This window comes from Leishmania major, chromosome 27 (assembly GCF_000002725.2).
Source record: "Leishmania major strain Friedlin complete genome, chromosome 27".
NCBI classification, from domain to species: Eukaryota; Euglenozoa; class Kinetoplastea; order Trypanosomatida; family Trypanosomatidae; genus Leishmania; species Leishmania major.
Window position 1 is genome coordinate 821,051 of NC_007268.2, and position 26,188 is coordinate 847,238.

General features: G+C 61.2%; 7 protein-coding genes across 7 annotated transcripts; all 7 read right to left on the reverse strand.

Annotated features, from left to right (window-relative positions):
• Nucleotides 1-105: 105 nt before the first annotated feature.
• LMJF_27_1900 (conserved hypothetical protein) lies at nucleotides 106-843 on the reverse strand (the record flags this gene model as incomplete). The annotated part of the gene is made up of 1 exon (XM_003721950.1): nucleotides 106-843. The coding sequence occupies one exon, from the start codon at nucleotides 841-843 to the stop codon at nucleotides 106-108; it is 738 nt and encodes a 245-aa protein (XP_003721998.1).
• Nucleotides 844-1,928: 1,085 nt separating this feature from the next.
• On the reverse strand, nucleotides 1,929-2,351 carry LMJF_27_1910 (conserved hypothetical protein; the record flags this gene model as incomplete). The annotated part of the gene is made up of 1 exon (XM_003721951.1): nucleotides 1,929-2,351. The coding sequence occupies one exon, from the start codon at nucleotides 2,349-2,351 to the stop codon at nucleotides 1,929-1,931; it is 423 nt and encodes a 140-aa protein (XP_003721999.1).
• A 975-nt stretch (nucleotides 2,352-3,326) lies between these two features.
• On the reverse strand, nucleotides 3,327-5,345 carry LMJF_27_1920 (conserved hypothetical protein; the record flags this gene model as incomplete). The annotated part of the gene is made up of 1 exon (XM_003721952.1): nucleotides 3,327-5,345. One exon carries the CDS (start codon nucleotides 5,343-5,345, stop codon nucleotides 3,327-3,329), a length of 2,019 nt encoding a protein of 672 aa, XP_003722000.1.
• A 6,363-nt stretch (nucleotides 5,346-11,708) lies between these two features.
• On the reverse strand, nucleotides 11,709-12,773 carry LMJF_27_1930 (hypothetical protein; the record flags this gene model as incomplete). The annotated part of the gene is made up of 1 exon (XM_003721953.1): nucleotides 11,709-12,773. The coding sequence occupies one exon, from the start codon at nucleotides 12,771-12,773 to the stop codon at nucleotides 11,709-11,711; it is 1,065 nt and encodes a 354-aa protein (XP_003722001.1).
• Nucleotides 12,774-13,685: 912 nt separating this feature from the next.
• LMJF_27_1945 (conserved hypothetical protein) lies at nucleotides 13,686-14,465 on the reverse strand (the record flags this gene model as incomplete). Its single annotated transcript, XM_003721954.1, has 1 exon — nucleotides 13,686-14,465. One exon carries the CDS (start codon nucleotides 14,463-14,465, stop codon nucleotides 13,686-13,688), a length of 780 nt encoding a protein of 259 aa, XP_003722002.1.
• Nucleotides 14,466-16,196: 1,731 nt separating this feature from the next.
• On the reverse strand, nucleotides 16,197-19,079 carry LMJF_27_1940 (protein kinase-like protein; the record flags this gene model as incomplete). The annotated part of the gene is made up of 1 exon (XM_003721955.1): nucleotides 16,197-19,079. The coding sequence occupies one exon, from the start codon at nucleotides 19,077-19,079 to the stop codon at nucleotides 16,197-16,199; it is 2,883 nt and encodes a 960-aa protein (XP_003722003.1).
• A 1,201-nt stretch (nucleotides 19,080-20,280) lies between these two features.
• Nucleotides 20,281-24,822, reverse strand: LMJF_27_1950 (conserved hypothetical protein; the record flags this gene model as incomplete). The annotated part of the gene is made up of 1 exon (XM_003721956.1): nucleotides 20,281-24,822. The coding sequence occupies one exon, from the start codon at nucleotides 24,820-24,822 to the stop codon at nucleotides 20,281-20,283; it is 4,542 nt and encodes a 1,513-aa protein (XP_003722004.1).
• Between the last annotated feature and the right edge of the window lie 1,366 nt (nucleotides 24,823-26,188).

Consider the following 26,188-nt stretch of genomic DNA (forward strand, 5'->3'; position numbering starts at 1 on the left):
CGCGCATGTGTCCGGTGGATGTGCGTTTTTCGCCCTTCATGCAACGGTCCCCCATCACTGCGGCTGTTGTGCCCCTACAGCTGCTTCCGACGCGTCATAGTCTCTCTACTGGTTCGCGTTGCCGCCGCCGTGGGCGGTGTTGGTGTTGGTGCCGCCACCGCCGCCCATGAAAAAGGACGCGACATGCCCGGCCGCCTGTGGCCGCGCCGCCGCCTGGGAAAGCATGAAGGATGTGACCTTCTGCTGTGCGTCGCGGCGGCACTTGAAGTAGCCAAGGAAGTTTGCGCCGGAGAGCAGTACGCCAGCGAGGGTGATAGGCAAGTACTTGAAGGACAGGAAGTTCAGGAAGAGGAGCACCACCCAGGTCATACAATTCGCGCCAGTGGTGACCCAGAAGAACCAGTTGTCGTACGCGTTCACACGCTGATCCGCCTCGGGGCTGCTCTCGAATATCCACTGAGTCGTCCCATCCTCTTGTACCTCATTCCACCACCGCATGGAGACAAGGATGCGGCCCGTCACGTTCTTGGTCGTCCAGAAGTCGGCGGTGAGCAGTAAGATCGTGACGACAAGGATCAACACGTACTTGAGGCCGAAGACGCCGCCTAACAAGAAGACCAGAATCGCCGCTAACTTGAAGCAGACGTGGAAGAAGGCCGCAATGGGGTGCACGCCCTTGTACCCGCCATGGTCCGTCGTATTGGCCGGAATCGTCTGCCCATCCGATTCCCCAGCGGGTGTCGCCGTGTAGTTCGGGTTTCTCTCCCCCACGAAGTCTGCGCCTCCTTGCGCCACGGCCGACTCGCTGCTAAAGTAAAAGTTCGGCTTGGTGTCTTGGTTCATCGTGGCTGCTGCTGCTGCTGCTGTTCGTTCTGCGCGACGGGGAGAACGTTAAGGGCAAGCACCTATGAGCTAGCGAGTGTCGGTGGGCGCGTACGTTTTCTGGAGAGATGGCGGAGAGATGGCGGAGAGGGGGGGGGAGGCAGGGAGGCGAGAAACACAGCGAACGAGAAGGAGACGCGGACGGGTGGCTACGGCGGCAGCACCGAAAACAGAAAGACAATGCGCTAGGGATGAAAGCAGCGAGCTTCTTGAGGAGAGAACCAGAACGACCCAAGCGAGGGCACGTCAGTGCACATGAGACACACAACAAGAAGGAAGCAAGGACGATGAGCACAAGAAGAGGGCGAAGTTGGGTCAAGGGAGGACGTGAGTTAGTTACTTTGGGGGAAAGGGGGGAGGGCAACGTGCACATCCTCCGTGGCCCTCTCCCGAGTCGCGCATTCCTTGTTCCGTTTATCCGTGCTCCGCGGTTGTGGAGGCGGCCTCGTAGCGACGGTATGACGGCATGAACCCTCACCCGCCCTCGCACCCACAGCTCGCGTTGTCTTTCCTGCCCTCTGTCTTTGCTTGTTGTTCGATCTCCTCTCACCTTCATTCGGGCTGCGAAGATCCGCCTGCACGTGTTCACGTCTCACCATATATGTGCGTGTGTGTGAGTGTAGAGGTGAGCATACGATGCGCCCTGCGTGCCATAAGGGAATGGGAGAAGACATATCGCTTTAGTTACAACGGAGAGCGAGAGAGACAGAGAAGGAGAGTCGTCTTCAGGTGGGACGAACGTGCGCACATCATCGACGGCGAAAAACAAGGAGCGTAACAAACACGCGTGCACACACACACACACACACACGCACACCCCCACCACCACCACCACCACGGCAGGCACAACGATGACAATGACAAGTAAGACAAGAGCAACAACGTCATGGCACAAACTCACGCATGCGGCGAATCCCTGGGAGGCGCGGTGCGTGGGGAAAGAAGAGAGCGTGTCGCGGATGGAGCGAAGCGTCTTCACACAGCGTGCCATCCACCACGCTTCCCTCCGCCTGCCATGTCAGGCCGGACGAGCGCGCATTGTCCAGCTACTCCGCCAAGCGCGGCGCCGCGGCACTGCTCTGGCGCTCCTTCTGCCGCTGCACGAGGTAGACCATACCGCAGTACACCGTCTCTAGCGCCTCGGCCTCGCAGTCGCGCCCCTTCGCACGCTGGCAGCGCTGCAGCGCTCGCTGCTCATTCTTGCACGTCGGCGCCACCGCGGCTGCGCGGAAGATCGCCGTTTGTTTCTTGTCGTCTTCCAGGCACTTCCGCGCGATCTCCTGATACGGCTTGCACCGCCTGATCCCTCGCCGCTGGAGACTCTGATCCACGTAGCTGCCATCGATGTGCTGCGGCACAAAGTTCTGAATGCACGCGTCGAGATCGCTGGACTCTTGCGAGCAGAAGCGGTCCGTCATCAGCTTCGTCAAGAGAATCTGAAGATTCTCATTGGTGATCGGCTCTGCCATGGTGTGAGTGGGCGAGGAGGTGGGAAGGGGGAGCCGAGGGAGCAAAGGGAGCGAGGACACGTGGAATGGAATCGATGACAGCCTTGCCACGCTTTGCTGGCTCGAAACCCAAGCGCTCTCTCGTAACAAGTGCCCGAACTTTATCGTTGTGGGTCGATGTGAAAGAGTGAGGGGGCGGGTCAGCTCAATCGTGCCTTGCCGCAGCGGCGTCGATGATGATGACGGCAGTGATGATGGAACGTCACTTTCACGCGGGGTCACGGCACGAGCAAAACACAAACGACGAGTGAAAGAGATAAAGGGAGGACAAAAGGGGGCAAGAGGATGTGAGGTGCGACGACGCGGCAGGCGAGGAGGGGAGCGCAGTGCGTGCAGTGACTGCTGTAGATGCGTGTGGTTCGACACCAACAGTGCACCCAAACTAAGGGAACGCCATGGTGGTGTGAAGAGGGGGGAGGAGCGCTGACGTACATGCGGTCAGCACACAAACACACACACACACAAACACATAGGCACGCACAGATACCGGATGCAGAGAAGCTGGAAGAGTGGTTGCGTCAGGACTTGTACAACTTCTGTCTCCTCACAAGAGCAACAGAAAAGAAGCAGTGCGCCATACGCAAGCAAGGATGAATAATATATGCGAAACGCATATGAGGGCGGAGCGGTGACGGTTGGAGTGTGACGTGAAAGGTACGAGAAGGACAGGCTGGGAGGCGGGAGGGACGACAAAGATGTGGGAAAAAGGGGGAGCGAGAGATGGAAGGGGCAAGGGAGGAGGTGACAGCGGAGAGGCTACTCGAATCGCGCGATGGCCGGCGGCCGTCCCTTTTCGCTTCGCTTCGCCCCACTCCGTGGCTCCTCTTCTCGTCCCGCAAGTCGCCATCGGCGCGTTCTCGCATCGCCCGCCGCCCGTCAGAAGAGCGAGAGAGTGTCATCTCCCGACCCCCTTCAGCAAGACCGCCTGTGCTCCCGTCAGATCGTGCTCTCGGCAGTACGCTGCTGCCGCTGTCTCCATGCGACATACTGCTCCACATCCCACGGAAGGTTCTGCGTCGGTGGCGGTGACGCTGAGAAGGTGGCGGCGTGCGACGCATGTGGCCTACGTGGTGATTGGGAAATAGGGCCACCGCCACCTACGGCAGCCGCAGCACGTCTGTGGCGATGCCCATGCTCTTGACGCGTGTACCGGCGCTGTCGGCAGTACCCGCCGAGATGGTGGCAGCGGCAATGCGCCTGGACAAAGAGCGCAATCGTCACGTCATCCTCCTCCACCCATCTCCGCCACGCAACGGCAAGCAAGACCACCCGGACAGCGGAGGAGCAGAGCATCAACACCAAGAGCAGCAGTACCGCGTACGTACGATAGTCATCCTTGAGCCGGCACTGCCCGTACTCGGCGCAGCAGCCGGCGATGCGCCGCTCAAAGAAAATGTTGTCGTGCTCCTCGCGCGCAAGGAAGCAGGTCGCGTTGCAGCCCTGTATGCGGAAGTAGTCGGGGTACGCACCGTAGGTGGGCAAGTACGTGTCCGTCGCATTGTTCACACGCCGCAGTGGCAGCGCTGATCGAGAAGGCACAGCTAGCGCAAAGAAAGGCGAAGTCAACCCCGAACTCACACGAGCGTCTCGGCTGCCGTGTCGCCATAGTGCGCCGTGCGCTGCATCAAACGGCGAGGCGTGTCGACGAACCGTCGCTAGCGGCGCCTGCCGCCGAGCTCGCTCATGCTGATTGTAGGAGAGGCGCAAGGCGCCATCACTGTCAACGGCAGATGCGTCGCGGAAAATGCTGACTGGGTACTCGGCAGAGATTTCATAGAGGCACTTGCGCAGCCGATCCGTGTAGCATTCGCTGTGCCAGGGAGAGCTGGATACAGATTGCAGACGGTGGTCCTTGCGGAGCGCACCCCCAATCACGGCGGCGTAGTAGGCGCTCACCGTCACCAGCACACCTGCAGCGCACAGAAGGGGCCACCAGTGCCGCGAACGCCGCAGCATGGGGATAAGGAAGTAGTGCACCGCAAAGGTGGCGAGTGTCATCAGCAACAGCGTTCGCTGATCCGGCCAGCTGTCCAGCAAGAACACCGTAGCAAGGTACCCGTTTGCAGTGATGACTCTGTCCAGCTGCACGCACGTCCGCAGCACTGTCAGCCTCTGCCGCACGCGGGACAAGGAAACCTGCACGATGCCCTGCGCGTAACGCCGCCAGCCGAAACTTGCGTACACCCACGGCGACAGCACTGAGGCGGTCAGAAAGAGCGACACACTGGCGACAATGCTGGCGCAGGTGAGGGTGAAGAGTGGCTGCGGGACCGACCCAGCCGCCGGCGCAGGGTTATCGACGATAAATGCGCCTTCGATGCCAGAGGTATCAACGCCGCTGCTGAAGATGCTGGCGATGCTGCCGCGGGTACCGGCGCGCAGCGACGGCCAAAGCGGCCGTGGAAACGGCGGCGAAGACGACTCGGAAGACACGCGCATGCAGCGTCGCGCCACAAAGAGTAGAAAGTAGGCAGCGCGGCACACCTGCAGCGCAACAACGACGACCTGCACGACGAGGAGGCCGCCCTTCTCGTAGCGCACTGCCCGCACAGCGTAGCGGACGGCGAAGACACCGTTGAGCAGAAAACAAATCAGACTAAAGGCCAAGTCGGGTGGGATAACGTTATCGAAGGGGTAGCGATTGCACGCCGTCGCATCCTCCACGTGGGACACGTGAGAACGGTTGAACGAGAACACGGTCAGCAGCACCACCGTGGCGGTGAGTAGCACGAGCGCCACGTACTGCAAGAGCGCATACGCCTTGCCGACGAACGCGATGTCGAGCAGTAACGGTTGCCTCAGCGAGTGTGCATTCGTCGGCAGAGGTGGCAGTGGCGTTGCAGAGACGATCCCCTCCGCGGCCAAGTGCTCTGCTGGGGGTGGTAATGGTGCCGACGAGCCAGGCATCGCGTGACGGTTCGCAGTATCGAGCGCTCCTGCCTCGTAGGTCTGCATCTCCGACGGGTGCTGTGAAGTAAACACATTGTAGTAGGCCACTGTGCGACTGAGCGCACGGCAGCAGGCGACAGAGCCTCGACACAGCAGCGCACCTATTATAGAGCAAGGAAACGAGAAGCACGACGGCGACCCCACCACGGCGTCCGCGGAAGCCGCCTCTCTCAGCCAGCGGCCCTCCCCTGCGCCCTCCCCAAGCCCTCGGTTTCCGGCCCCTGTTGCCGCCCCTGGCAGCGACTGTATGAAGGACGGCACCGGCAACAATGAAAGCGAAGATGACGCACCACCATTTGTGTCCTCCTCTTCTTCGCTGCTGACACTGCCTGGGTCGTCGTCCCTTGTAAAGCACAGCGAGCGCGCCATGCCAGCCCTCTGCAACTGCCGCTGTTCCCAGTGCGTAGTAGGAGAGCCGGAGAGCAAGGGTCGGCAAACCTGTGCTGTCCTCTCCGGCCACGCGCTAAGACGTGATGTTCCTCCAGTGGCACCGCGCTGCCCTGCCGCCTCCCTCTCCGAGGTAGCGGCCTTGTCACTGTCACTATCGCAGCCGTCACTCTCACTTGCGCTATCAACTGGAGGGCAGATCATTGTGCACATACCCCACCTGCCTAGGAAACGACGTAGCCACAGAACTGCCGCGAAACAGCACACCGCTGCGCGACGCGGTAGCCACAGACACAACCCAGCCCCAAGTAGAGTGCCACCTTCGTCGAAGATATTGTCTTCCCATACCACCTCCTCTACCTCCCACCCACCGGTGGCGTGCAAGCCTGGTGCGCGCAAAGGCGGCACCCAGCGGTGCCGATCCTCACATGGTGACGCAGTATGCCAGTGCCCTTGCTCGGCATTTAACATAAGTGAGGATAATGACCAACAGGCACGAGCTTGTGTGCGCACGGCACCATGAGGGGAAGCGGTCAATGCTGTGGATATGCTTTCTGCCGCAGCGACCGAAAAGGTCGCACGCCGAGCGTCGCTTGCAAGCGGAGAAGCACCTCCGGTGGTGGCGGCGGGCAAGTGCGGCGATGGCGGCGGCGTGAATGCAGCATCACTCGCAGGCAGGTCATCATCTACCACGGCATCGTTGGCCTGCCAAACGACTCGCGCAGGGGTAACAAGGCCGTGCGGCGGCGGCGGTAGGGGCAGCGTGGTGCTTGTTGCTGCCGACGATCCAGACCACGTGGCCGTCCGCCGCGTCGCAGCGATGGCGTTGACACCTGGAAGGCGCGGCGAGGCTAAGGAGGGGCCAGTCAGCTCCGCAAGTGCGAGTGTCGACGGGAAGGGCACGTGTGCAGCTGCAGCACTGTCGATGAGTCCGGCCTGCTCAAGTGATGCGTCGACGCGGGCAGCGGCATGGGCAAGGGTCTGACGAGAAACAACGGTCGGGGCTGCCCACGAAGCTGTCTTGCGCATGCCGCCCTCGCATCTCTCAAAGCTGGCGTCACTGCTGCACCCGCTAAGGCTGCAACTGCCTCTTCTGCACAGCCTACCTTTCTTTTCAGAGTCAAGATCAGGCGAGCAGCCGAAGACACCCTCGCCTGGCAGCATCCGCTCCGGTGCCGTGAAATACTGCATCGCGAGCACTCGATGTGCAAGCAACCCGCGAGGAGACGCCAGCACGGCGGCAGATGTAGTTTCATCAAGAGCAGCCGCACCAGGGACATGCAACGACGACAGGCGCCAGTCACCTGTTGCGGCTTCTGCGGTGAACGCCGCCACCAGCGGAGGTGCCTCTGCGTTCCCGTCCTCGCTCGTCTCCAGGAGCGCGCTACGCTGCGCTTCGGCGGCGGCATCATCATTGGGGTCACTCATCGCCATCTTCTCCTCACATGGCGTGCGTACACGCAGAACTCAGTGGGGCGCACGGCGCGAACGTGCGCACGCCGACTCGCGAAGACTCTAACGACGGGAAAAGACAGAAGAAAGCAGCGACAAAGGTGGCCGAGTAGCCGCAGCGGCATTCAAGTGCGTGTGCGGTCGTGGTGCGCCACCCACTCGGCGACGAAAACAGCAAACAACAAGCAGAGGCGCGGTACGTGTCTTGTCACGCGCACTCACGCAATGCAAGAGGCAAGGCGGGTATGATCACAGAAAAGGGCAGGAGAGGGAGGATGAGGATGACGTGGGCATGAAAGGGAGAGGGGAGAGTTGCAGCGCTCGCTGATTTGCAGCAACGTCCAAACGGTGCTGGAGCTGGCAGGTGAGAGAGGAGCGGGGCCAGCCGGCTACACATACACGCGCCAACGCAGGTCCACGCATACGGGTTCGCTTGCATCGCCTCATCCGTGGCACCGGGAAGCGCGCTCAAGCGGCAAACGAGAGCTAGAGCGAGAGCGATGCGTGCCGAAGGGGATGAAGCACGCAGATGGCGAAAATGCGAGAGACGAAACTACGCGAGAGCAGGCACCGATGACGCATAGGAAAGCGTGCATTATAGCAACGGACGGCGCCACGGGCACGCCCGCCACGCACACCGAGACGGGGAGTGCAAGGGAAAGGGGGCAGGCAGCACGGAGGAGCACGAGAGAAGGAAGGGGCACCTGGTGAGATGCGGGGAGCAGGTCAGTCGCAAACGACGCACACGCGCGCACACATAGACAAGCAAGAATCGGAGCTGTCAGAGCCAGCTCCAGCGTCCGAGAAAAAGAGGAGGCAACAGGGGGAGAGCAACCGACAAGAACGGCAGCGGCGCGTGTGTCTGCCGTTGGTGCTTCGTTATCCGCATGTCAGCGAGCGAGTAAGAGAGAACGTGAGAGGAGGGTGAGCGAGGCTGGAAGGGGCCATGGAGGCGTCCGGGGAGCGACCTGTGCTCAACGCCGTCCGCTAACGCACACCCATGCATACACCGACGCGCGATGCGGGCCAGACGCCACAGCTTCTCCATCTCCTCCCAAATCATCCTCGTCATCACCGGGACGCCCTGTAAAGAGAGACTCGAAGCCATGGCTGCAGCTACACATTCATCGGGCGTCCAGCTGCCCACATGCATGCCATAGCGTAGTACCCCATATTCCACCCCGTCTCCGCACGACCCGCAATGATGAGGTGAAAGCTTGGTGTGAAAAAAAAAAACGGACAATGTCAGAGGAGGCAGAGTTGTGGTTGGAACGCCACAAAACCGGCGATCGTGCTCTGAAGCACCACACACGATAGCGCGACCCCACGCCAGTACACAAGTGTTCCCCTTCCTTCCCCGCATTTGCGCTATTTTCATCGCAAACGGCATCCCCGGTCACGGAGAGGTGGTCGCTGCTCGCTCCATGCGCCCGCCCAGCAGTTCCCACCTCGGCAGCCCCGCACCTCGTTCGCTGTCGCTACGCGGCCTTCTCACCTCGGCGCGCATCCTCAGCAGACGCCAGGCGAGCCGCCTGGGCACAGCGAGAGGACAGCCACCATCAGCAGATTGCCATGGTCTGCACAACAGGCCACGGCAGGACGTCCGGGGGAGGGGGGAGACGTCGTGTCACTTGCAGTCTTTGGAAATCCCATATGGTCGCGACAGTCACAGTAGCAGTCCACCACCCTCTCAACGTCGATGTCGGCAAAGTCCGTGCGGTGGTCGCCGCTGACGTACAAGTGCGGTACGCTCAGTCCAGTAATCACCAGAGCTGTCAACCGTCTCCTCGGTCGCAACACCCAACAGCGCACACCCTACGCGCTGATGGCATGCCTTCCAGATCAGCGAGGACGCCGGGTGCACCGTCGATTCGCCCGTGTCATCGCTGCCAGCTGAACGACGAGGAGCACGCCCCTGGTGAGGCGAGCTCTAGCCACAGGTGCGCCAGGCACCGTCCGCTGTTATCCTACCACCGCGGTGGAGACGAACATGATGTGTGACGCCACATGTGCTGTCCTCGTGCAAGAGAGCGAGCCTTTCGGGACAGTCGAACAAAATGGCCGGTAGATGAACGACACAGCAAACGAAAATAGAAAAGCAGTGGAACGGGAGATCTTGGCAGAGGAGCGGCGTCGTGCAGCGTCCACGTTGATGGAAGGAGGGGGGATGGTGACGAGGAGCAACTGGGCAGGTGGGCAGGTGGGCAGGTGGGGGGGGGGGGGGGGGGACTCGTACTGGAAAGAACAGTCCAAAAGCAGTGAGGGCGCACGGAAAGAGAAGCACGTGCCGTCTTTGAGACACGTGCTGAATATGGAGGGTCGGCACACGCACACGTGCGCGAGCACCGCTGCGACGAGCAGCAGGTCAACCGGTGAGAGAGAGTCGCAGAGGGAAGAGAGGTAAGATGACGATACAGCAGGTGGGAGGTTGAAGATGCGAAGAAAACTGCCGCAGAGAAACCGCTGCGATACCACGCCAAGAGGGCAGGTGAGATGGTACACAAGTCGGATGTCGCGACTGCTTGGGAGCTGCGGCGACGAAACGATGCGCTTCTTCCTTCGGCGCGACCGCCGGCACGCGCGCATCCGCAAGCACAAGAGATGCACACCTCAACATGAGAGGAGAGAGGGGGACTATCTGATTGACAGCCTGAGAGAAAAAAAACGCCCAGCGTCACCTCCGTTGCCAATGATAAATTATAAGAATAGAGTAAACGATGCGCCCGCGTGCGCACAGGACGTGGCGCTACCACGCATCGGGAACGACACACCCAAACCTGTTATCGTCACTCTGCACGACACACACACACACAAGAGAGAGAGACAAGAGCAAGCCTGAAAGAGCAGTCGGTGAAGGGAAGATGCAGAGAAAAGTGACATGCGTGACGTCCCAAAGACCAAACTACACAGTCAAACCAATGGAGAAGACGTTCGCCGCTGCAGCAGGCAGCGTGAGGCAAGACGAGGGCACAGACGGACAGCGAAGCGGGCCCTCAAGGCAGCGAGCCGCACGCACACACACACACACACATGCTGCGTGAGAGCGAGAGAGAGCGACAATAGAAAGTGCTACAAAACCTATGGAAGAAGATAAGGAAAGGCAGAGAGACCAAGACATACGTGCACAAAGGTGAAGCGCACCAGCACGACTCCGTCACACCTCTCCCCATCCCCTGCACTCGCCCTTCCGAGGGAGCAGCAGCACAGGAAGTGAAAGCACAAACGCAAGCAATCGGGAAGAAATAATCAAGACTATAACGTTAATACCCAAAGCATCCACCCAGCACCGCAGAGCGGCAGAGGTGGCGAAATAACCAGAGAAACAGAGAAACACACGAGGAAGCAACAACGACATAATCGATGGGGAAAGCATAGAGCAAGCAGTTTAGAGAAGGGTTGAGGAGCGAGCAGGCATCAGAAAGTGAAGAAACAACAGCGATAAACGCAACAAGCAGAAATGGCAGCTGCTGCTACTCTAGCAGTAATGAGAAATAAGAAGGCATGCAGGCCCCACGTATCAACGCACATACACAGACACACCCTCGAAGACGCGCTCGCACGGAGACGCACCTGCAGTTCTCTTTTCCTCCGCAGCGTACCCCTATTCCACCCACGAGCAAGTCCGCAAACACACGCATGCACAGCCACAGCCCACCAGCCTCTGCCGCACTGCGGGCTACATCCTCGGCGTCTAGGAAGAGCCATCCTGCCGTCGAATCAGGCCCATGCGTCTAGCGGGCTCTTCCTGCCTTCCCCCCCTCCCTTCTTCGCATACCTGCAGCGCGATCGGCGCCACACGGACCTGGCTGCGCTGCACGCCTTAACCCACCTGGGCCGCGTGCAGCGTCCTCCTCGAGGGTGGAGGCGGTGGCGTATGCCGTGCTGCTAGTAGGGGCTCGTCTACGTGCACGCCGGATGGGTTCAAGAAGGAGGTTGGCCAGCCTCAGACCACGGCTCTCTGCGACCGTGCGCACCGCTGCCTGCATGCCGGGCTGCTGCCTTTTTCCCCCTTTGCATAAGTTGGTCGAAATGGTCGACACGATGTGTAGTGAGCCGGCACACACGTGATCACCACGGCCGCACGTCTCTTCGGCACGGCTTCCGCAACGACCTGTCCGCCGACACCACGAGTCCGCCAGTCCATACCCCCGAGGGCAGGCTGTGCAGGCTGCTTGGCTTCTCCACAAAGACTCGGTACTGAGCCCTGTGATGCGACAAACTGAAGTGGCCGGCAGCATCGAAAGCACGTGGAGGGTGACAAAATAAAGAGAGCGGGGCAAACGGGCGAGTGAGCTCAGAGAACGCCACGCCAACAACCTCTCCGATTCCTTTCACTACGAGCACGCTGTACGCGACACGCCGCGGGCATGCGTGTGTGGATGGTGTGATCGACAGCAGCCGCCGCCCCCGCTCTGCCCTCCTGCCCCAAAGTAGAGAAGCGGCGGGGAACGCGCCGACCCGCGTCCTGTTCGTCCTCCGCCTCTGCGCCGTCGCTGGCACCCGAGGCCGACACGAAAAGCAGGGCACCCCTCATGAACAGGAATTGAGCGTGGTGCACGCGCTCGGAATGTGCTCCATCTCGCGATCGCCTTCCCTGTCAACAGCGCTGTACCGCGGCTTGGATGGATAGCCGCTCTCCGAGTCGGCCTTTGCACGCTGTTCATCACAGCTGGCACCTTCTCCATGGGCCGAAAGAATACCAGCTGCGCGACTACCAGACGCACGGATGAGCTGGCACCGCGGCATGCCTCGACGGAAGCCCATGTACAGCATATGGAATGCCATGTAGCAGTAAAAGAGAAGCTGAAATATTCTCAACACCAACGCGAAGACGCTAACGAAGAAGCCGTTCTCATATGTGGCGGTCTTACCGCTCGCCACGGCAGTTGCGTACATCCACCTCATGTTGTACACAACGACGCCCTCCAGGATCAGGCCGGCGGCTACCACGATGCACTGCAAGCACGAGATTCCGGTGTTTCTCGACCGTCGTGACCGCTCATTCGCCTCGAACCCACAGCACGGGCCCCACATACCCTCGTCTTTCAAAACGCTCGGCTCACCACCAGCGCTGTGCACGCGACCATCTTCGTGCACCTGCGCGCCGTACAGCTCCAGCAGTTCCCGGTTGAACAATTCTTCGCTCACGTGCGCGCGCTGGTCACATCGCAAGCAGCACGCCACGGTAACAGAGACGATGAGCGCAAAGCCGAAGAGTACGATCATCAACACCGAGCACGCAATCAGCGGCACGTTTCGCCCGGGGGGATCCGTCATAGGCCCGCCGTAGCCGCCCAGCAAGGCGAAGTATTTCCGTTGGTGCACAATGATGCATGGCGTGCACAAGCCTAGAAGCGCGAAAAGGAAAACGGCCATCTCCAGCAGCGTCTGCAGCACTGCACCAAGCAAGCGGCGGCGGTACAGGTGCGGCGCCAGCGAGTACGTTGGATGCACTACCAAGTACTTCTCCCCCCCCATGCCGATAGCCAGGTGGTTCCGTTCGTGTGCCTCCATGGAAAGGGTGGCGCGGCGGATGCCAGGCGGTATTACGGCTACCGGAATGGCCGCCACCGCCTTCGGGTTGTGTGCCGACATCACCGCAGGAACGGAGGCGTGGTGTGAATATACTGGTAAGTCGCTCCGAGACGTGAGAAGCCGGAATGGGTAGAGGAGAAGCGCGGGCGCAATATCACGCGAGAAGGTCTCGTGAGCGTAGGTGCTATCACGACGGAGACGATGCGCAGAAGACGATTCCGTGTTGCCAAGCACGGTGTACCATCACCATGGTAAGCACACATGCGCAATCAACGTTGCAGCACGACGAAGTGAGAACGTAGAGGAAGCGAAGGAACGAGAGAGAGGAGGGGATGGGAAGGAGAGGATGCAAGACAAAGAATAGTGTGGTGGATGAAAATGTTGCAGATGGAGCACGCGCGGTGCGTATGCGACTGTCGCATCTCCGCTACGGGCGGGGGAGGAGTGTCGCACGGTGGCGCCATCGGCAGAAGACCTGAGCTGATGGGGCGAAAAGAAAACGAGCAACGCACGCCTCTCTGTGTCCGCCGCAGCACGAGACATCGGCCACTCCACACACAAGCAAGCACAAGTATAAAGGGTATGGGGAGAGGCGTCTCTTCCGGGGCGGGGGAGGGAGCTCGCGGGTACACGAGCAAGAGAGACCAGACAGCTTCGCCGGACACACAAGCGAAGCGTGCGATCACACAATGCAAACGAGAGACACGTGGCTCGGCTATACATCGAAGCATGCCGGCCCCTCCCTCTACCAAATGACCCCGCAGTGGTGCGAAACGACGATGGCCCGGGCAGATAGAGGGAGAGGGCGCTATACACGGCGTGCAGATAAAGACATCAGAAGTTGCCAAATACAGTCGTAGAGAGCGCAAACAAGCTACGTAGACAGCATCACGGCAAGCCCTCCCCATCCGCCTCAATCCACCATCTGCTCAAGAGCGTGGGCAAGCACCTCACCCACTCATCCTCCATGCGCTATCGAAGCTGCCAGGTAAGGATGTTATACTCCGTTGAGTTCATCTGCCGGTCGAGGAACCGCTGGCGTGCGGCGTAGCGGGTGTGCACGTGAGAGTTGCGATCCATCAGCAGCTGCTCTGCCTCCGCTGTGTAACATTGGTGGGTGATAGGATCACGGTCGTCTTGCTCGCGATTGCTGCGCGCTGTGCCAGCTACGTTGGCGAGTCGCCTACACTCTGCTTCAAAGGCCGCGTTGCGGGAGGCTTGTAGCGTCGCCTCGCGCAATGCCGCCCGCTCGCGGCGAGCCTGTTGGTGTGCAAGAAGTTTTCGACGCTCGCACACGCGTTCCTGACGAAGAGCAGCATCGGCCGTCATGTCCGGATCAAGTCGTTCTGCATCCGCTAAAAAGGCATCGCCGCCCTGTCCGCTTTCACGGCGCATGCGCGGGTTGTGCTGCTGCTGCTGCAGTAGATTCGGTGGTGCCACTCTGTGGAGTGCAGAAGCGGTGGCGGGGCCCACTGCGTGGTGGTTTGATGATGTACATGATGAGGTCCCAGGGGTGCTGCCTGAATTCACCGAGGAGGCCGGTGAGAGATAGGCAGACGATCGCAACAAGTGCGCCGCGGTGCTGCTAGCGCTGGGTCGTACTGCTGTGACTTCCGACGCTGAGCACGGTGGGAGAGGAATGATCGGGTGCTGATAGCCGGGCGGATGCTGAAGCACCTCTGCCTGGTGCTTGCGGACACCGCGGTACGGAATCGGCTTTAGATGGAAAGGGGCCTCGTTGCCGAACAGCATGATGTATGTCAAGCACTCAATGTGCTCTGTCTGTGTGTGTGTGTGTGTATATGTGTGTTTGGAGGGGGTTGGGTCGGGGAAAAGACAAGGGGTTTGAGAGACTAGAGAGCATTGGAGCTGATGAAAGGATGGTCAGAAGAACAGAAGACGGAATCACAACGCACATCGGTGGAAGGAAGAGAAGGGCTGGAGGCGACAGTGTGGAGACAGCGGGTTCAGATCGCCAAAGGGGTGAGATAAGAAGGGGAGGGGGAGGAGCAGCCGTTCCCTCTTCAGAAGTCATCCGCCACGGCTGTCGTTGATGCATCCTTTGTTTTTTTTCGTACCTCTCACTCTCGTCCTCTCGTGCCGCCGTCTACCACCCCCCCCCTCCCCCCGCTGTGGCATCACACGCCGTGCTGTCATTGCCAATGGAATGCGCTGTGTATGTGAGCGTGTGTGGTTCAGGGGTGTGGCAAGAGGGGCGGCAGCCGTGGCTCCCTGTTGATAGGTGAGCACGTCGCATGATGTGTCGCGCCTCCTCCTCCCCCTCCCCCGTTTTTTCGTGAGCTTTCGCTGTTGGCTCGCATGTCTGCGCATGTCGCTTGCGCAGCTCCTGCTGACCCCCTCCCCCACCCCCTCAGGTGTCTCGAGCATCGTTTTGTATAGATAAAGCCTTGCGTGCAGCGCGACATGGAGCTGCACGGACGACCACTGGCAAACGTGAAGTGCGCGGGACGCACGACTGCGAGCCTCAATGTTACACCGACACACACGCACACACACACACACAAAGTCTTCGTATCGAAGAGGTACAAGGAGGAAAGGGAGAGACGGGGCCAAAGTGGTGGCCGGAAAAGAACATCAACGACACCATCGTTAAAGTGATAATAAGACCACACAGCACGCGAGCACCACGCCAGCGGTGATGTGCACACCACAGAAGAAGGACGAAGAGAATCAACGAAAGAAGGAAGGGAAAAACAAAAAGCAACGTACCCGCACACACACACACACAAGCACACTTACATACCTACACGCGCCACACACACACACACACAGAGAGAGAGAGAGACTTGTAAAGGTAAGAGAGAAAGGACAACGGTTGCGGCGATGCAGAAAGAAAGCAGGGGAGAACGGTGGCAGTGGCACAGGTGGGTAGCAGTACCACGAATGGAAGTCGAGAGTCGGAGAAAGGGCGAGAGTGAGAAGCGGGGGTGAGGAAGGGCGGATGATAGAGGAAGGGTTGCGGCAGACACATTACGCACCCACACACTCACATACACACGGTCGCGTCAGCGGTGTCGGGTATTTCTGAGGAAGTAGAGCGGTGCGATGGCAACTAAGGAGTTGGGAGGGTGAAACCCCTGCGTGAGCCTCAACATGTGCCTTATGGCTCTGCCTCTCTGCCTCTCTCTCTCTCTCTCTCGTGCGTGCGTGCGTGCGTCGGTCGCAAAGCGCCCAACCGAGTGGCGCAAGAGCAGGGAAGAGGAGTAAGAGAAAAAGCAACTGTGACTCACCGCCAACATGACTACCACAACGCCGCCACCTACCGCGGTGGCAGGGGAGGCAGGCAACGGAGTCGGCAGCAACAGAAGGAAAGCACACACAGACACAGGCACACGTTCAATCACACATGCGCGCACCCGCACAAGCACTCACATGGGAGATAGAGAGAGGGTTGGAGTTGCAAGGCAACCCCACAAGTCGAGAAGCCACTACCGATAGGAAGCAGGGAGTGGGGTTTCCATCTCACTCATCTCGGTCTTGGTTTGCGAGGAGCCGCGCTTGTCGCCCCACTCTCTCCGTCTCCGCATCACTGTCGTCGTCGTCTTCGGCCTGGTCGCGCGTGCTGCGGCGCGTGTGCAGCTGCAGCCGTTGCTTCTCTTCGTCCTCCTCTGCGAAGTCTCCATCGCTGCCGCTGTAGTCACGGGTAGCGATGGCTTGCTGGTATCGGCCGCCAACAGTGTCGCTCACGACAACACTACGGCTGCCTCCGGGAAACGTATCCGGTGAGGCCCTCGCAAGAGGCGACGCAGCAGTTGCGCCTTCAGACGCTGATGAAACGGCTGCGACAGTCGCCTCCACTCCGCTGGGAATGTCTGCCACATGCTGCATAGCTGGTGGTACGCTCTCAGAAGACGGCCGTCCAGTTGTACTTGGTGCCATCTGCGTTGCCGTGGAAAGGCCATCCTGAGACCCCCGGCTCCCAGGCTGACCACGCCGATCCTCGCGAACAAGTACTGAGGAAGGCATGGCATTACCAGCAGCAGCGGCAGCATCCATCCACGGCATCGGCCTCATCAGCTCTGCTGGCGCACATGGCAGCGGCTCCTCCTTGAAGAATGGGTGTTGCAGCGCCTCGGCAGCAGATGGGCGGCGGCGCGGGTTCCACTGCAGCACGGACGCAAGCAGATCCACGCCGCTTTCAGGCAACAGCGCGCCCTCCGCCGCCACCGGAACGTCGCCGTGTGCTACGGTGGGGAGGACAGCGCCACGTTGGAAGAGGCTCGCCAGCCGCGACGTGCGGTTCCAGCGCGGCAGCGACTGCATCATTGTCTTCGTCTGGGGAAGGTGATACAAGCCCGGGAACGACTCCTCCGTGGGAATGCCTAGCACCTCGCACACGGCCAGCAGGTGGTGACTGTCGGTCGAGGCGTGGAAAAGAGGGCGTCGCAGGAAGAGCTCGGCAAAGATGCACCCAACTGACCAGACATCCATTTTGTGAGAGTAGTCGACGACACCAAAATGCAGCTCTGGCGCGCGATACATGAGCGTCACAACGGTGGGGGTGAGCGCCTGGCCTTCACGGTAGAGGCGACCAAGGCCGAAGTCGCACACCTTCACATAGCCATCCTCGCGAAGCAGCACATTCGACGTCTTCAGGTCGCGGTGGAGAATGCGGCTGTCGTGCAGAAATGCCACGGCGCGCAAGATCTGGTACACGATGGACTTGGCGCGTGCCACGTAGCTCGCCGCCGCCTGCGGATGCGCGTTGCGTGGCGTGATGTGGAAGTACGGCACCTGTGCACTCGCACGAGTAGATTTGCAGTCGCCGCCATCGCCGTGCAGCTCTGCCGCAGTCGCGTACCGCCGCATGTAGCTCCCCAGGTCGTAGGGGCAGTAGTCCATTACAAGGAAGACGTCCTTCGCCTTGCTTGCAGCACCGACGGCGGCCAGCGGACGTGTGGCAGCAGCGTCCTGAGCAGTGCCTTTCTCACCTGTAGGTTGAGCCTGCGTGGCGGGGCGGGCCTCTTCCCGCTGCGGCGGTGGCTCTTCGGCGTTGTCAATCTTCGCCTTCTTCGCTAAGTTTTGCCCCGCTGTGTCCTCCGTCGTGGAACGAAGCCGGCGAAGGGCGCGATCGCACTCCGTGGCCTCCTCTGCGTGCTGCTCGGTTGACGGCGACTCCGACGACGACGACGACGATGACGACTCCGACGATGAGGAGGGCGAGCACGATTCGGGTGGTGATGCCAGGCGACGCGGGACTGGCGTCGGGTCTAGCAAGACGAGCTCCAGCGCGCCCATGATGTTGGGATGCTGCAACCGCAGCAGCAGATCGATCTCTCGCATCAAGTATGGCGGAAGCCCCACCTGCGAGTCCTCTAGCCACATCTTTTTTATGTGCTTCAGAGCATATGTGCGCACGCGCGCTGACGGTACAGCGGCTGACGAGGCGGCTGAGCCCGGTCGAGCCACGCGGTGGCGAGATTGTTGCCGATGCTGCCGCTCGTAGTCCGCCGTGGTGACGGCGCGGAAGACGACGCCGTACACACCCTGTGAGATGCGGCCGACTCGAGTGTAGTAGTTCACATCCCTGCAGATGGGTCGAATGGCGCCGGAGACATCGACGCGGGCCACGGCGCAGGCAGTATTGTATGCTGCATCGGCAAACAAGGAAGCGCTAGATGGGCGAAGAGAAGAGACCGACGCGCTAGCAGCAGTGGCGGTGCCGGTGGTGGTGATGGATGGCACGCTCTCCACTGTCGTCTTCTGTGGCATCTGCGGAGGCCCTAGCGCTGCTAGTACTTCTCGCATACGCACGACAGCCTTCGCCACCACAATAGGCTGGTTTTCCTTCCCGCTGCTGTCACGGCCGGCGCCCGGGATCGCTGCCGAAGCACTGCTCAATGTACTCACGTCACGGGCATCGCCCCCAGTGGCGTCAATGCTGTCTACCGCCTCCATCATCATGGGCACCACGGCACCATTAAGGCCTCCGGAAGTGGCAGCGGCAACAGTTGACGTTGAGCCGCGCTGGTGATCACTGAGGAGCGCGTTGAGAACCGGCACGACCATGTCGCACGTGAAGGGCACACAGAGCGGATCCCTTGCGTTGTCACGGTACTCAAGCCGCGCCGAGGATGGAGAGGCGAACACGGGCGGCGGGGCCGGCACCGTCACACCCGTCAGAAACGACGACGACACGACGCCGCCGCCACCCGCGGTATCCGCGTCAGCGGCGCTCGACACGGGTGCGTCTCTGCTCGCTGCGTTTGCAGCAGGGACGGTGGCGGTCGCGTTGGTCACTGCTAGTGGAGCAGCGGCAGTGGCGGTGGCAGCGGCAGCGGCAGCAGCGGCAGCCTTCTCCTGCCGCACCTTCCGCATACGCTCCAAGAGCGAGTTGACCTGCATGGCGTTGAGCGCGGTGCTCTCAACGTATAAATACGACTACACGTGTTACTTGCCGCCGCAAGTTGCTCTTAGCTCTTATTCTTGTCTTCTCGCCTTCCGTCAATGCATGCGCAGCTGCCCCACGATGCGGATCCGCAGCTAAGAAACCTATAATACAGGGAGAGAAGAGGGCACAGAGATGTGGCACATCCATGGAGGGTGCGCGCTGCCACTCCATGAAGGGTGCAGTGCGCAGCACCACAGGGGGGCCGTGATTCGCATGTGTGAGCGAGCGGAGCAGAGGACACAGAAGAATGAGGGCAATATGAAGAGGAGGGCGGGGCAGACGATGAGCGCGGAGACGATGTGCGCTTGTAAGAGAGAGGCAGGCGAAGACGCCCACACGCGCGCGAGCACGCATCTAAGCATCGCATTAGCAGCGCTGCCCGCTGGCGAGAAGGGCTTCGTGGCCTCTCGGCCTCGCTGCAGCGGGGCTTCGTTCAACACCTCCCCTTCCCTCACTGTCGAACACTCGTCCCATGTCGTCAGCGCTGCACCATGTATAGTCACCTGCTGGTGCACGCGGCCGTGCGTTCGTTTTCTGCTTGTTTTTCACGCTGCCCTAGCCTACTGCTGTGGTTGAGGGGAGGGAGGGGCGCTGCAGTGTAATGCAAGAGATGCGTACACGCACCCGCACATGCAAGAGGGAACAAGTACATCTATCAACCCAAGGACTGGGGTACACACGGAAAAGGGTGCGCAAGTGATGGGTGGGGGCACTGATGACGGCAAGGTGCACATCAAGACAAAAGGCGTGGGCACGTATATATATATATATGCATATACATCGATGTGTCTGTCCTCCCACCTCCAAGTGGTCAGAAAAGCACCCCGTTACTGCGATACGGAAGGAAGAGACGTGAGATAGCGAGAGGGAGATCCCCTCACGCACTTTCCAGACAACCACGACCACACACAGAGAGGGAGAGAGACGTCGCCACACTCGCACGAGTAAATTGTGGCTCTCCTGTACACGTATGCAGAGCACAACAATGATGGACGGCAACGACACAAAAAAAAAGAGGGAAGGTAAACCACAGCGCCGCACCACACCAAAAATGAACACGACAGCAGAGCTGCGGGCACACACACACACATACACACACAGACGCGCGCGAGCATACACAAGCACCAACAGCAGCAGTGTAGACACGCTTTCCTACTAAAGCGTCACGCGGCGGCGACGCTCGAAGAGGGCGTCAGCTAGCGTGGAGACTGGGTCGTTTGGTCGCATGCGCACCACGTCCGTCATGACAGGAGTCACATTCGGCATCACATACGTCATCAAGTACGTCTCCACCGGCATTCCCAGCATCTCCGCCGTGTCAGGGCTGCTCTCGACGATCTGCAGACGACGCAGGGAGGCCAACTCGTGCAGGATCTGGGACGCCTCGCCCTCAGAGCAAGCGGCAAGTCTCGCCTGCCGCTCCTCCTCCACAGCAGCAGTAGCAGCAGCGTCTGAGACGCTGGCAGCCGCTGCTTTCAAAGGAGCGTCAGTTGGTGGTTCAGATGCTGCCGCGACATCCACTTGACTTGCTGGTGCGGCGGCGTCCACCAGGAGCGGCGGGGCCGTCTTGGCGCTCGTGTCCGATACCCCGTCCGTTTCGGCGGATGCTGCTGGCGTCGCCGTAGCTGTAGTCGTAGCCGCAGCTGCGGGCTCTCGGCGCACGGGTGCAATACGTGTGCACAGATCCTGCGCAAGAGCCGCGAGAGATGCAGCCGGCGGTGGTGTGCGCCGCGACGTGGCGCAGCTGCCACGAGGGCTCGGGGTGTGCGCTGAGGGAGAAGGAGCCTGGCTGGGAAGTAGTGGGGACTGCGGGGCCGCGGCACCGGTCCAGCAGAGCGGTGCGAGGCGCATCAGCGCCACCGGCAGCTTGGTGTCCACCAACGCGGATCCGCACTCATCACCGCATGTGCGGTTTGCCACCGTGCGTGCCGCCATGCCAACCCCCGCCGCCCTCGCGCCATCTTGCGCCTTCCGCTCGCTCGCCGCGCACCAGCATGCTTTGACCTCCTCCGTGTTCAGCACCGGCATCGGCATGAAGTGCATGTGCGCGATGCGAGTTGTTGGGGGAGCCTCCATAGTAGTTACAGCGACTCCATCCGCGTCCTCACCGTCAGCGGCACCATCACTGGTGCTAAGGGGGACGATAACCCGCGCGTGCTGCACACCCAACGCGGGTGTCGTCGTGATGGCGCTGAGCCACGACAGCAGCGACTGGGTCGGAGGAGAAGCGGCGGTGTGATGATCCATGTACCACTCCAGCTGCGCATAGTATGGGATGGCGTGCAGCGAGGCGCGAAGCGCGGCAAGCGCCGCCCCTGCCGACCCTATAGCAGCTGCACCGCTCTGAGACGTCAATGATGCCTGCTGCTCGGCAGCCAAATCCAGGTTTGTCTGTAGCGCATCCATCGTGGCGCGCAAAGCAGCCGGGTCGGCCTGAAGCACCACGACATGATCTACGAAGAGAGACTCGTCCACAGGCTCTATCACGGTCTCCGCATCGCCGCTGGCGGCCACCCCCTCCGTCAAGTCATCCGTTGACTCCACCTCACAGACGGCGCTGCTGCAACCTGCCGGGCCGCGGCCACGGCGATGAGCCCGCTCCAGCGCCAGCAGCTCCTCCTCCTCCATGTTGGCGATGTCAGGCAGAGGAAAATCCGCATCGATGGGAGCTAGAGCCCCGCCATCCTCGCCGTCCGCGTCATGTGGGTCTTCCGCAGCGTGGTCGTCAGAGCGTGCCAGCAGCGGGGCGAGAACACGTTGGCGGCGCAGCTCGGCATCCTCGAGTTCCGCCTCATTCGCGCGGAAGCACAAGACGGCCTGCGCTAACGTCTGCGGGAAGTCGCTGAGGATGTAGCCTTGGCAGCGGCAATCCGACTGACGCAAGCGCCACCGACACATGAAGGCGAGCGCACAGTCGAGGTATGCGGAGCCGTCGTCAGCGGGGTCGATCGCGAGGAGCGGGTTTGTGTCGTCGCCGGGGTCGGCCGACTCGTAATCGTCGTTCTCGTCCTCGCCCTCCTCGGCGTCGTCGTTTCTGCCCTCCAGCGATGCCTGAGGCGTGCCATCACTCGGCGCCTCCTCATCCCCCTCCTCGTCGCTGTCCTGCCCGCTGCCCTCGTCGCTGCCCTCGTCGCTACCATCGCTGGTGCCGCCGCGGCCATCCTCGTAGTCGTATCCGCCATCGTCCTCCGACACCGCTGGAGTGGGTGGCGGACGTGGCAGTCGTCCCTCGGCCGACACCTTTAGCGCCAGCACCTTCAGACCGAGAAGGTACTCCTGACGGAGCGCCGCAATGCACCGCAGCTCCTGTCGGTCCACATCGCGCGCAAAGGCACGGCCACGGCTGCGGGCAGCAAACCGCGGTAGAGCGAGTAAAGGCAGCGCTGCGTCGCCCGCGGCGGCGGAGAGGGGGACAGGAGGCAGCAGTTCACGGTCCTCTTGCATTTCTGATTGCGCCACCTCATCCTGTGCGTCGAGCTGGGCAAGCCAGCTGCCGCCCTCCTCCCCATCGTCCTCGTCCTCCTCTTGCTCCTCATCGATCCCGGCGCCGCCCTCCTCGTCGCCGCCGACGCCGACGGCGGGGCCGCGGATGTATGCCTCGTTCACAGCCAACGCAATGGGTCGCAGAGGCTGTTGCTGCTGCTGCTGCTGTTGTGGCTGCATCGCGTCCTCCTCCTCATCGTCGCTACCGCTATCACCGCTTTTGGTGATCGGCGGAAGAAAGATAGACATCAGAGATGCGCTGGATGCCACCTCGGACGCTGCGCCGCCGACCTCACTCTCCTCCTCAGTGGCCGGCCCCTCTTCATCCAGCTCTTCCTCGCCGCCGCTGTCATCGTCTGTGTCGCCGCGCTGCTGCCGCTCCTCTCGCCTCTGGCGCCGCTGCTCCTCCTTTGCCAGGCGCTCAGCGGCCTTCTCCTCCGCTGCCTGACGCACCAGCCGAGCCTGCGCCCTGGCACGACGGCGCTGTAGGCGTCGCATAAGCAGGCCTCGCAGCGCGGCGCGTACATCTGCCACGTGCGCTTTATAGTCCGCAACAATGTTCTCGCGCGACACGCACGGCGCACGGCACCGTTGCGCCAGTAGAGCAGCAACGGTTTCCGCCCCGCTCAGCGGTGGCCCCGTGATGAGAGCGCGGACCGGCTTGAACGCCTCCGCGTGCGCAGCGCGGAACTGCGCGCATGTGACATCAAGGGTGGCAAGGAAGCCATCGAGGGCCACCCAATCGTCCTCCGCGTGCATCGTCAGCACAGTGGAGGGCTCCGCTCGGATGTCGGAGAGCACTAGGGCGGTCAAGAGAGCCCCGCCATCGCCCCAGCACGGCTTGTTGCCAAACGCGGCGAACAGCTCTTGAGGGCTGGTCGGCGGCGGCAGCTCCAGCTGATCGAGGCGCACCAAATCCACTGCAGTAGCGTTGGCCACTGACGAGGACACCGCGACAGCTGGTTGCACAGACCCACCAAAGCGCGCCTGCACCGCTTGCAGCAACTGCCGCTGCGTGACGTGGCCCTGGTCAACGGCGAACATGTACCGCTCCTCAAGCACGTCGTAGGCGCTGCCGACCTTGTAAAGGATCGAGGCCAAGTCCTGCACGTGGATCATGGGGATCTCATTCACGCCGGCACCGTACTGCGGCAGAACCTGGTGGTGCCAGGCGCTGCGCAGGAGCCCGAACAGCATGTCCGACCCTTCGCCAGCGCCGTACGGGAGACCTGCGAAGACGACGTAGGTGTGCAGCGTCTCGGTGTTGGAGCGCTTCACGAGGTGCTCCAGCGAGTGCCAGTGCTGAAAACGCGGGTGCGGCACACGCTGAGCGTAGGCGTCGTCAGTGAAGACTCGGTTCGGGACAAGCTCGCAGAGCTCGGCCTCGTCCTCGCCGGCGGCAGGCTCGCGCAGAGAGAGAGGGAGGCGCTGTTCTAGCTCTCTGCGACGTGCCGCACGACGCGCCTCTCTCTCCGCCACGGCAGCAGCGCCCTCGCCGAGGGCATCCCCGTCGTCTTTCTCCTCATCCTCAGCGTCGAGGAGCTCCTCCAAGAAGGCATTTCGCTCCTCCTCGCGCTCCCGCTGCCGCATCGTACGAGCACGCGCGCGCTCTGATGTCAGCGTGTCCGCCCACGTCACGGCCGATGACACTAGGACAAATGTCTTCTCTACATCGTAGTGCGTCCCAGCGAGAATGCGCGTGGCACACATCGCCTCGTACGTGTCGTCCTGCAGGACCGCAATGACGACGTCGTTGGCGAGCAGACGCGTTCGAAACTCCTCCGTGTTGTCGTTGTGCTTGGGAACAATGCTGCTCACGCAAAACTGGATGTCCGCCGGTAACGTATTTCGCTCCTCCGCGGACAAGCCCGCGCGTGGCGGTGATGTGGGCAACTGCGCCGCACCAGCAGCGGGCGCGGCATGCCGCATGCTTTTGCGGTGCGATCCCCCTGTAAGCATGACAGAAGAGTCGTCCGCGGCGTCGGCGGCGGCAGCGGCGACCAGCGACTCCTCGAGCGAGTCCCACAGGCCTTTCATCTGGCCCCACAGCCAGTCACTCGAGGTCGCCCTCATCGTCGCATGCGCCGTCGTCGCCGCTCGTTCGTCAGTGCGCGTGCGCGTGATCTCGACCTCATACTCGTACGACTGGTGGAAGGCCCTCACAACATGGCGGCCAACGTACGAGTCGCCGTTCAGCACCAGGACCTTCTTCATTCCAGGCGTGTGAAGATGCTGATGCGGCACCAACAAGAAATAGGGGAAGAGATGCAGAGGAGGATGGGGCGTGCAGGATGCGTGTGCGGGTGTGCAACGGGGACAGGGGGGCGGTGAGGTCGTTGGTAGACGACCCCGAGGGGAGAAGAGGGGCGGGAGGGAGAATGGCGAGAGGAGAGACGGAAGAGGTGGAGTCAAGCGTGAAGCGCGCTGGTGATGGATTCATTGCCGGATGTGAGAGCTCGTAGGTACGGCTGAGTGTACGCGAGCTCACCAACAGAATCGACGTAAGCCTCGAGCAGATAAAGGAGAAGACAAGGACAGAGGCGCGAGCGCTGTCAGCAGCACGGATACATACACACACACACACACACACGCGGCGCGGGGAGAAAGAAGTTAGTGCCGATGACGGTAGCACAGCAGCACCCCTCGACGTGTCTTGTGCTGTATGTGTACGTGTGTGTGTGTGTGTGTGTGTGTGTGTATCCGTGCTGCCGACAGCGCTCGCGCCTCTGTCCTTGCCTTTCCCGCCCTGCCGCTACAGCGTCGACAGTGACCAGCTCGCACGCTGCAAAGCCGACGCGCATGACCGCAGAAGCGTTTCCGTGTTGCACAGATCGACTTTGGTCCCTTCATGTTCACTATCCGTCAATACACCCGCTCGCTAGGAAGAACGCGTTCGGTGCAACTGGTCAGCGGCCTGCCCCACTGGAAACTGAGATGCTACAGGGAAGATAGTGCACATTCAGGTAACACCCACATACATAGGCATGCGCACCCCTTCTCACAGACTCACCCGCCGCCGCCGCCTCCCCTCTCCCCAACACTGCGCCACCACTGACGTGCACATGCACGTGCTTGAGAGACAGACAGACAGACAGGCAGGGAAGGTGAGTGTCCCCGTCCACGAATGGAGAGAGACCGAGAGTCAGCTACATGGGGGCAGTGCACACATCGCGCATATCGGTGTGCGCGTGTCTGCATGCGTGCGCGCGCGGACGCGTAGGCCGTGCTCTCGCGGAATACATGGATCAGAGAAAATGATGCAAGAAAACTCAAACAAGACTCACACGCATACGCAACGAGCCAACCGCGAGGGTGTTAAGAAACGACGGCAACCGCGGAAAAGAGGATGGACGCCATCAGCAAGATAAAACATCATTGGGGCTGCGCAAGCTCTACCCTGGAAACCCATGCGATTCAACGAGCAAACGCGCGGGACGGGGGTGGAGCAGCGACTGCGGGCCACGCGGGTCGCTATCAGGACAAGTTGAGCGATGAAGAGAGAGACACACCGTGGAGGAGACGTGTGCATGTTTGGAAGGGACGTATTCGTGTGTCGTCTGAGCGCAGGCGCGCTCTCACT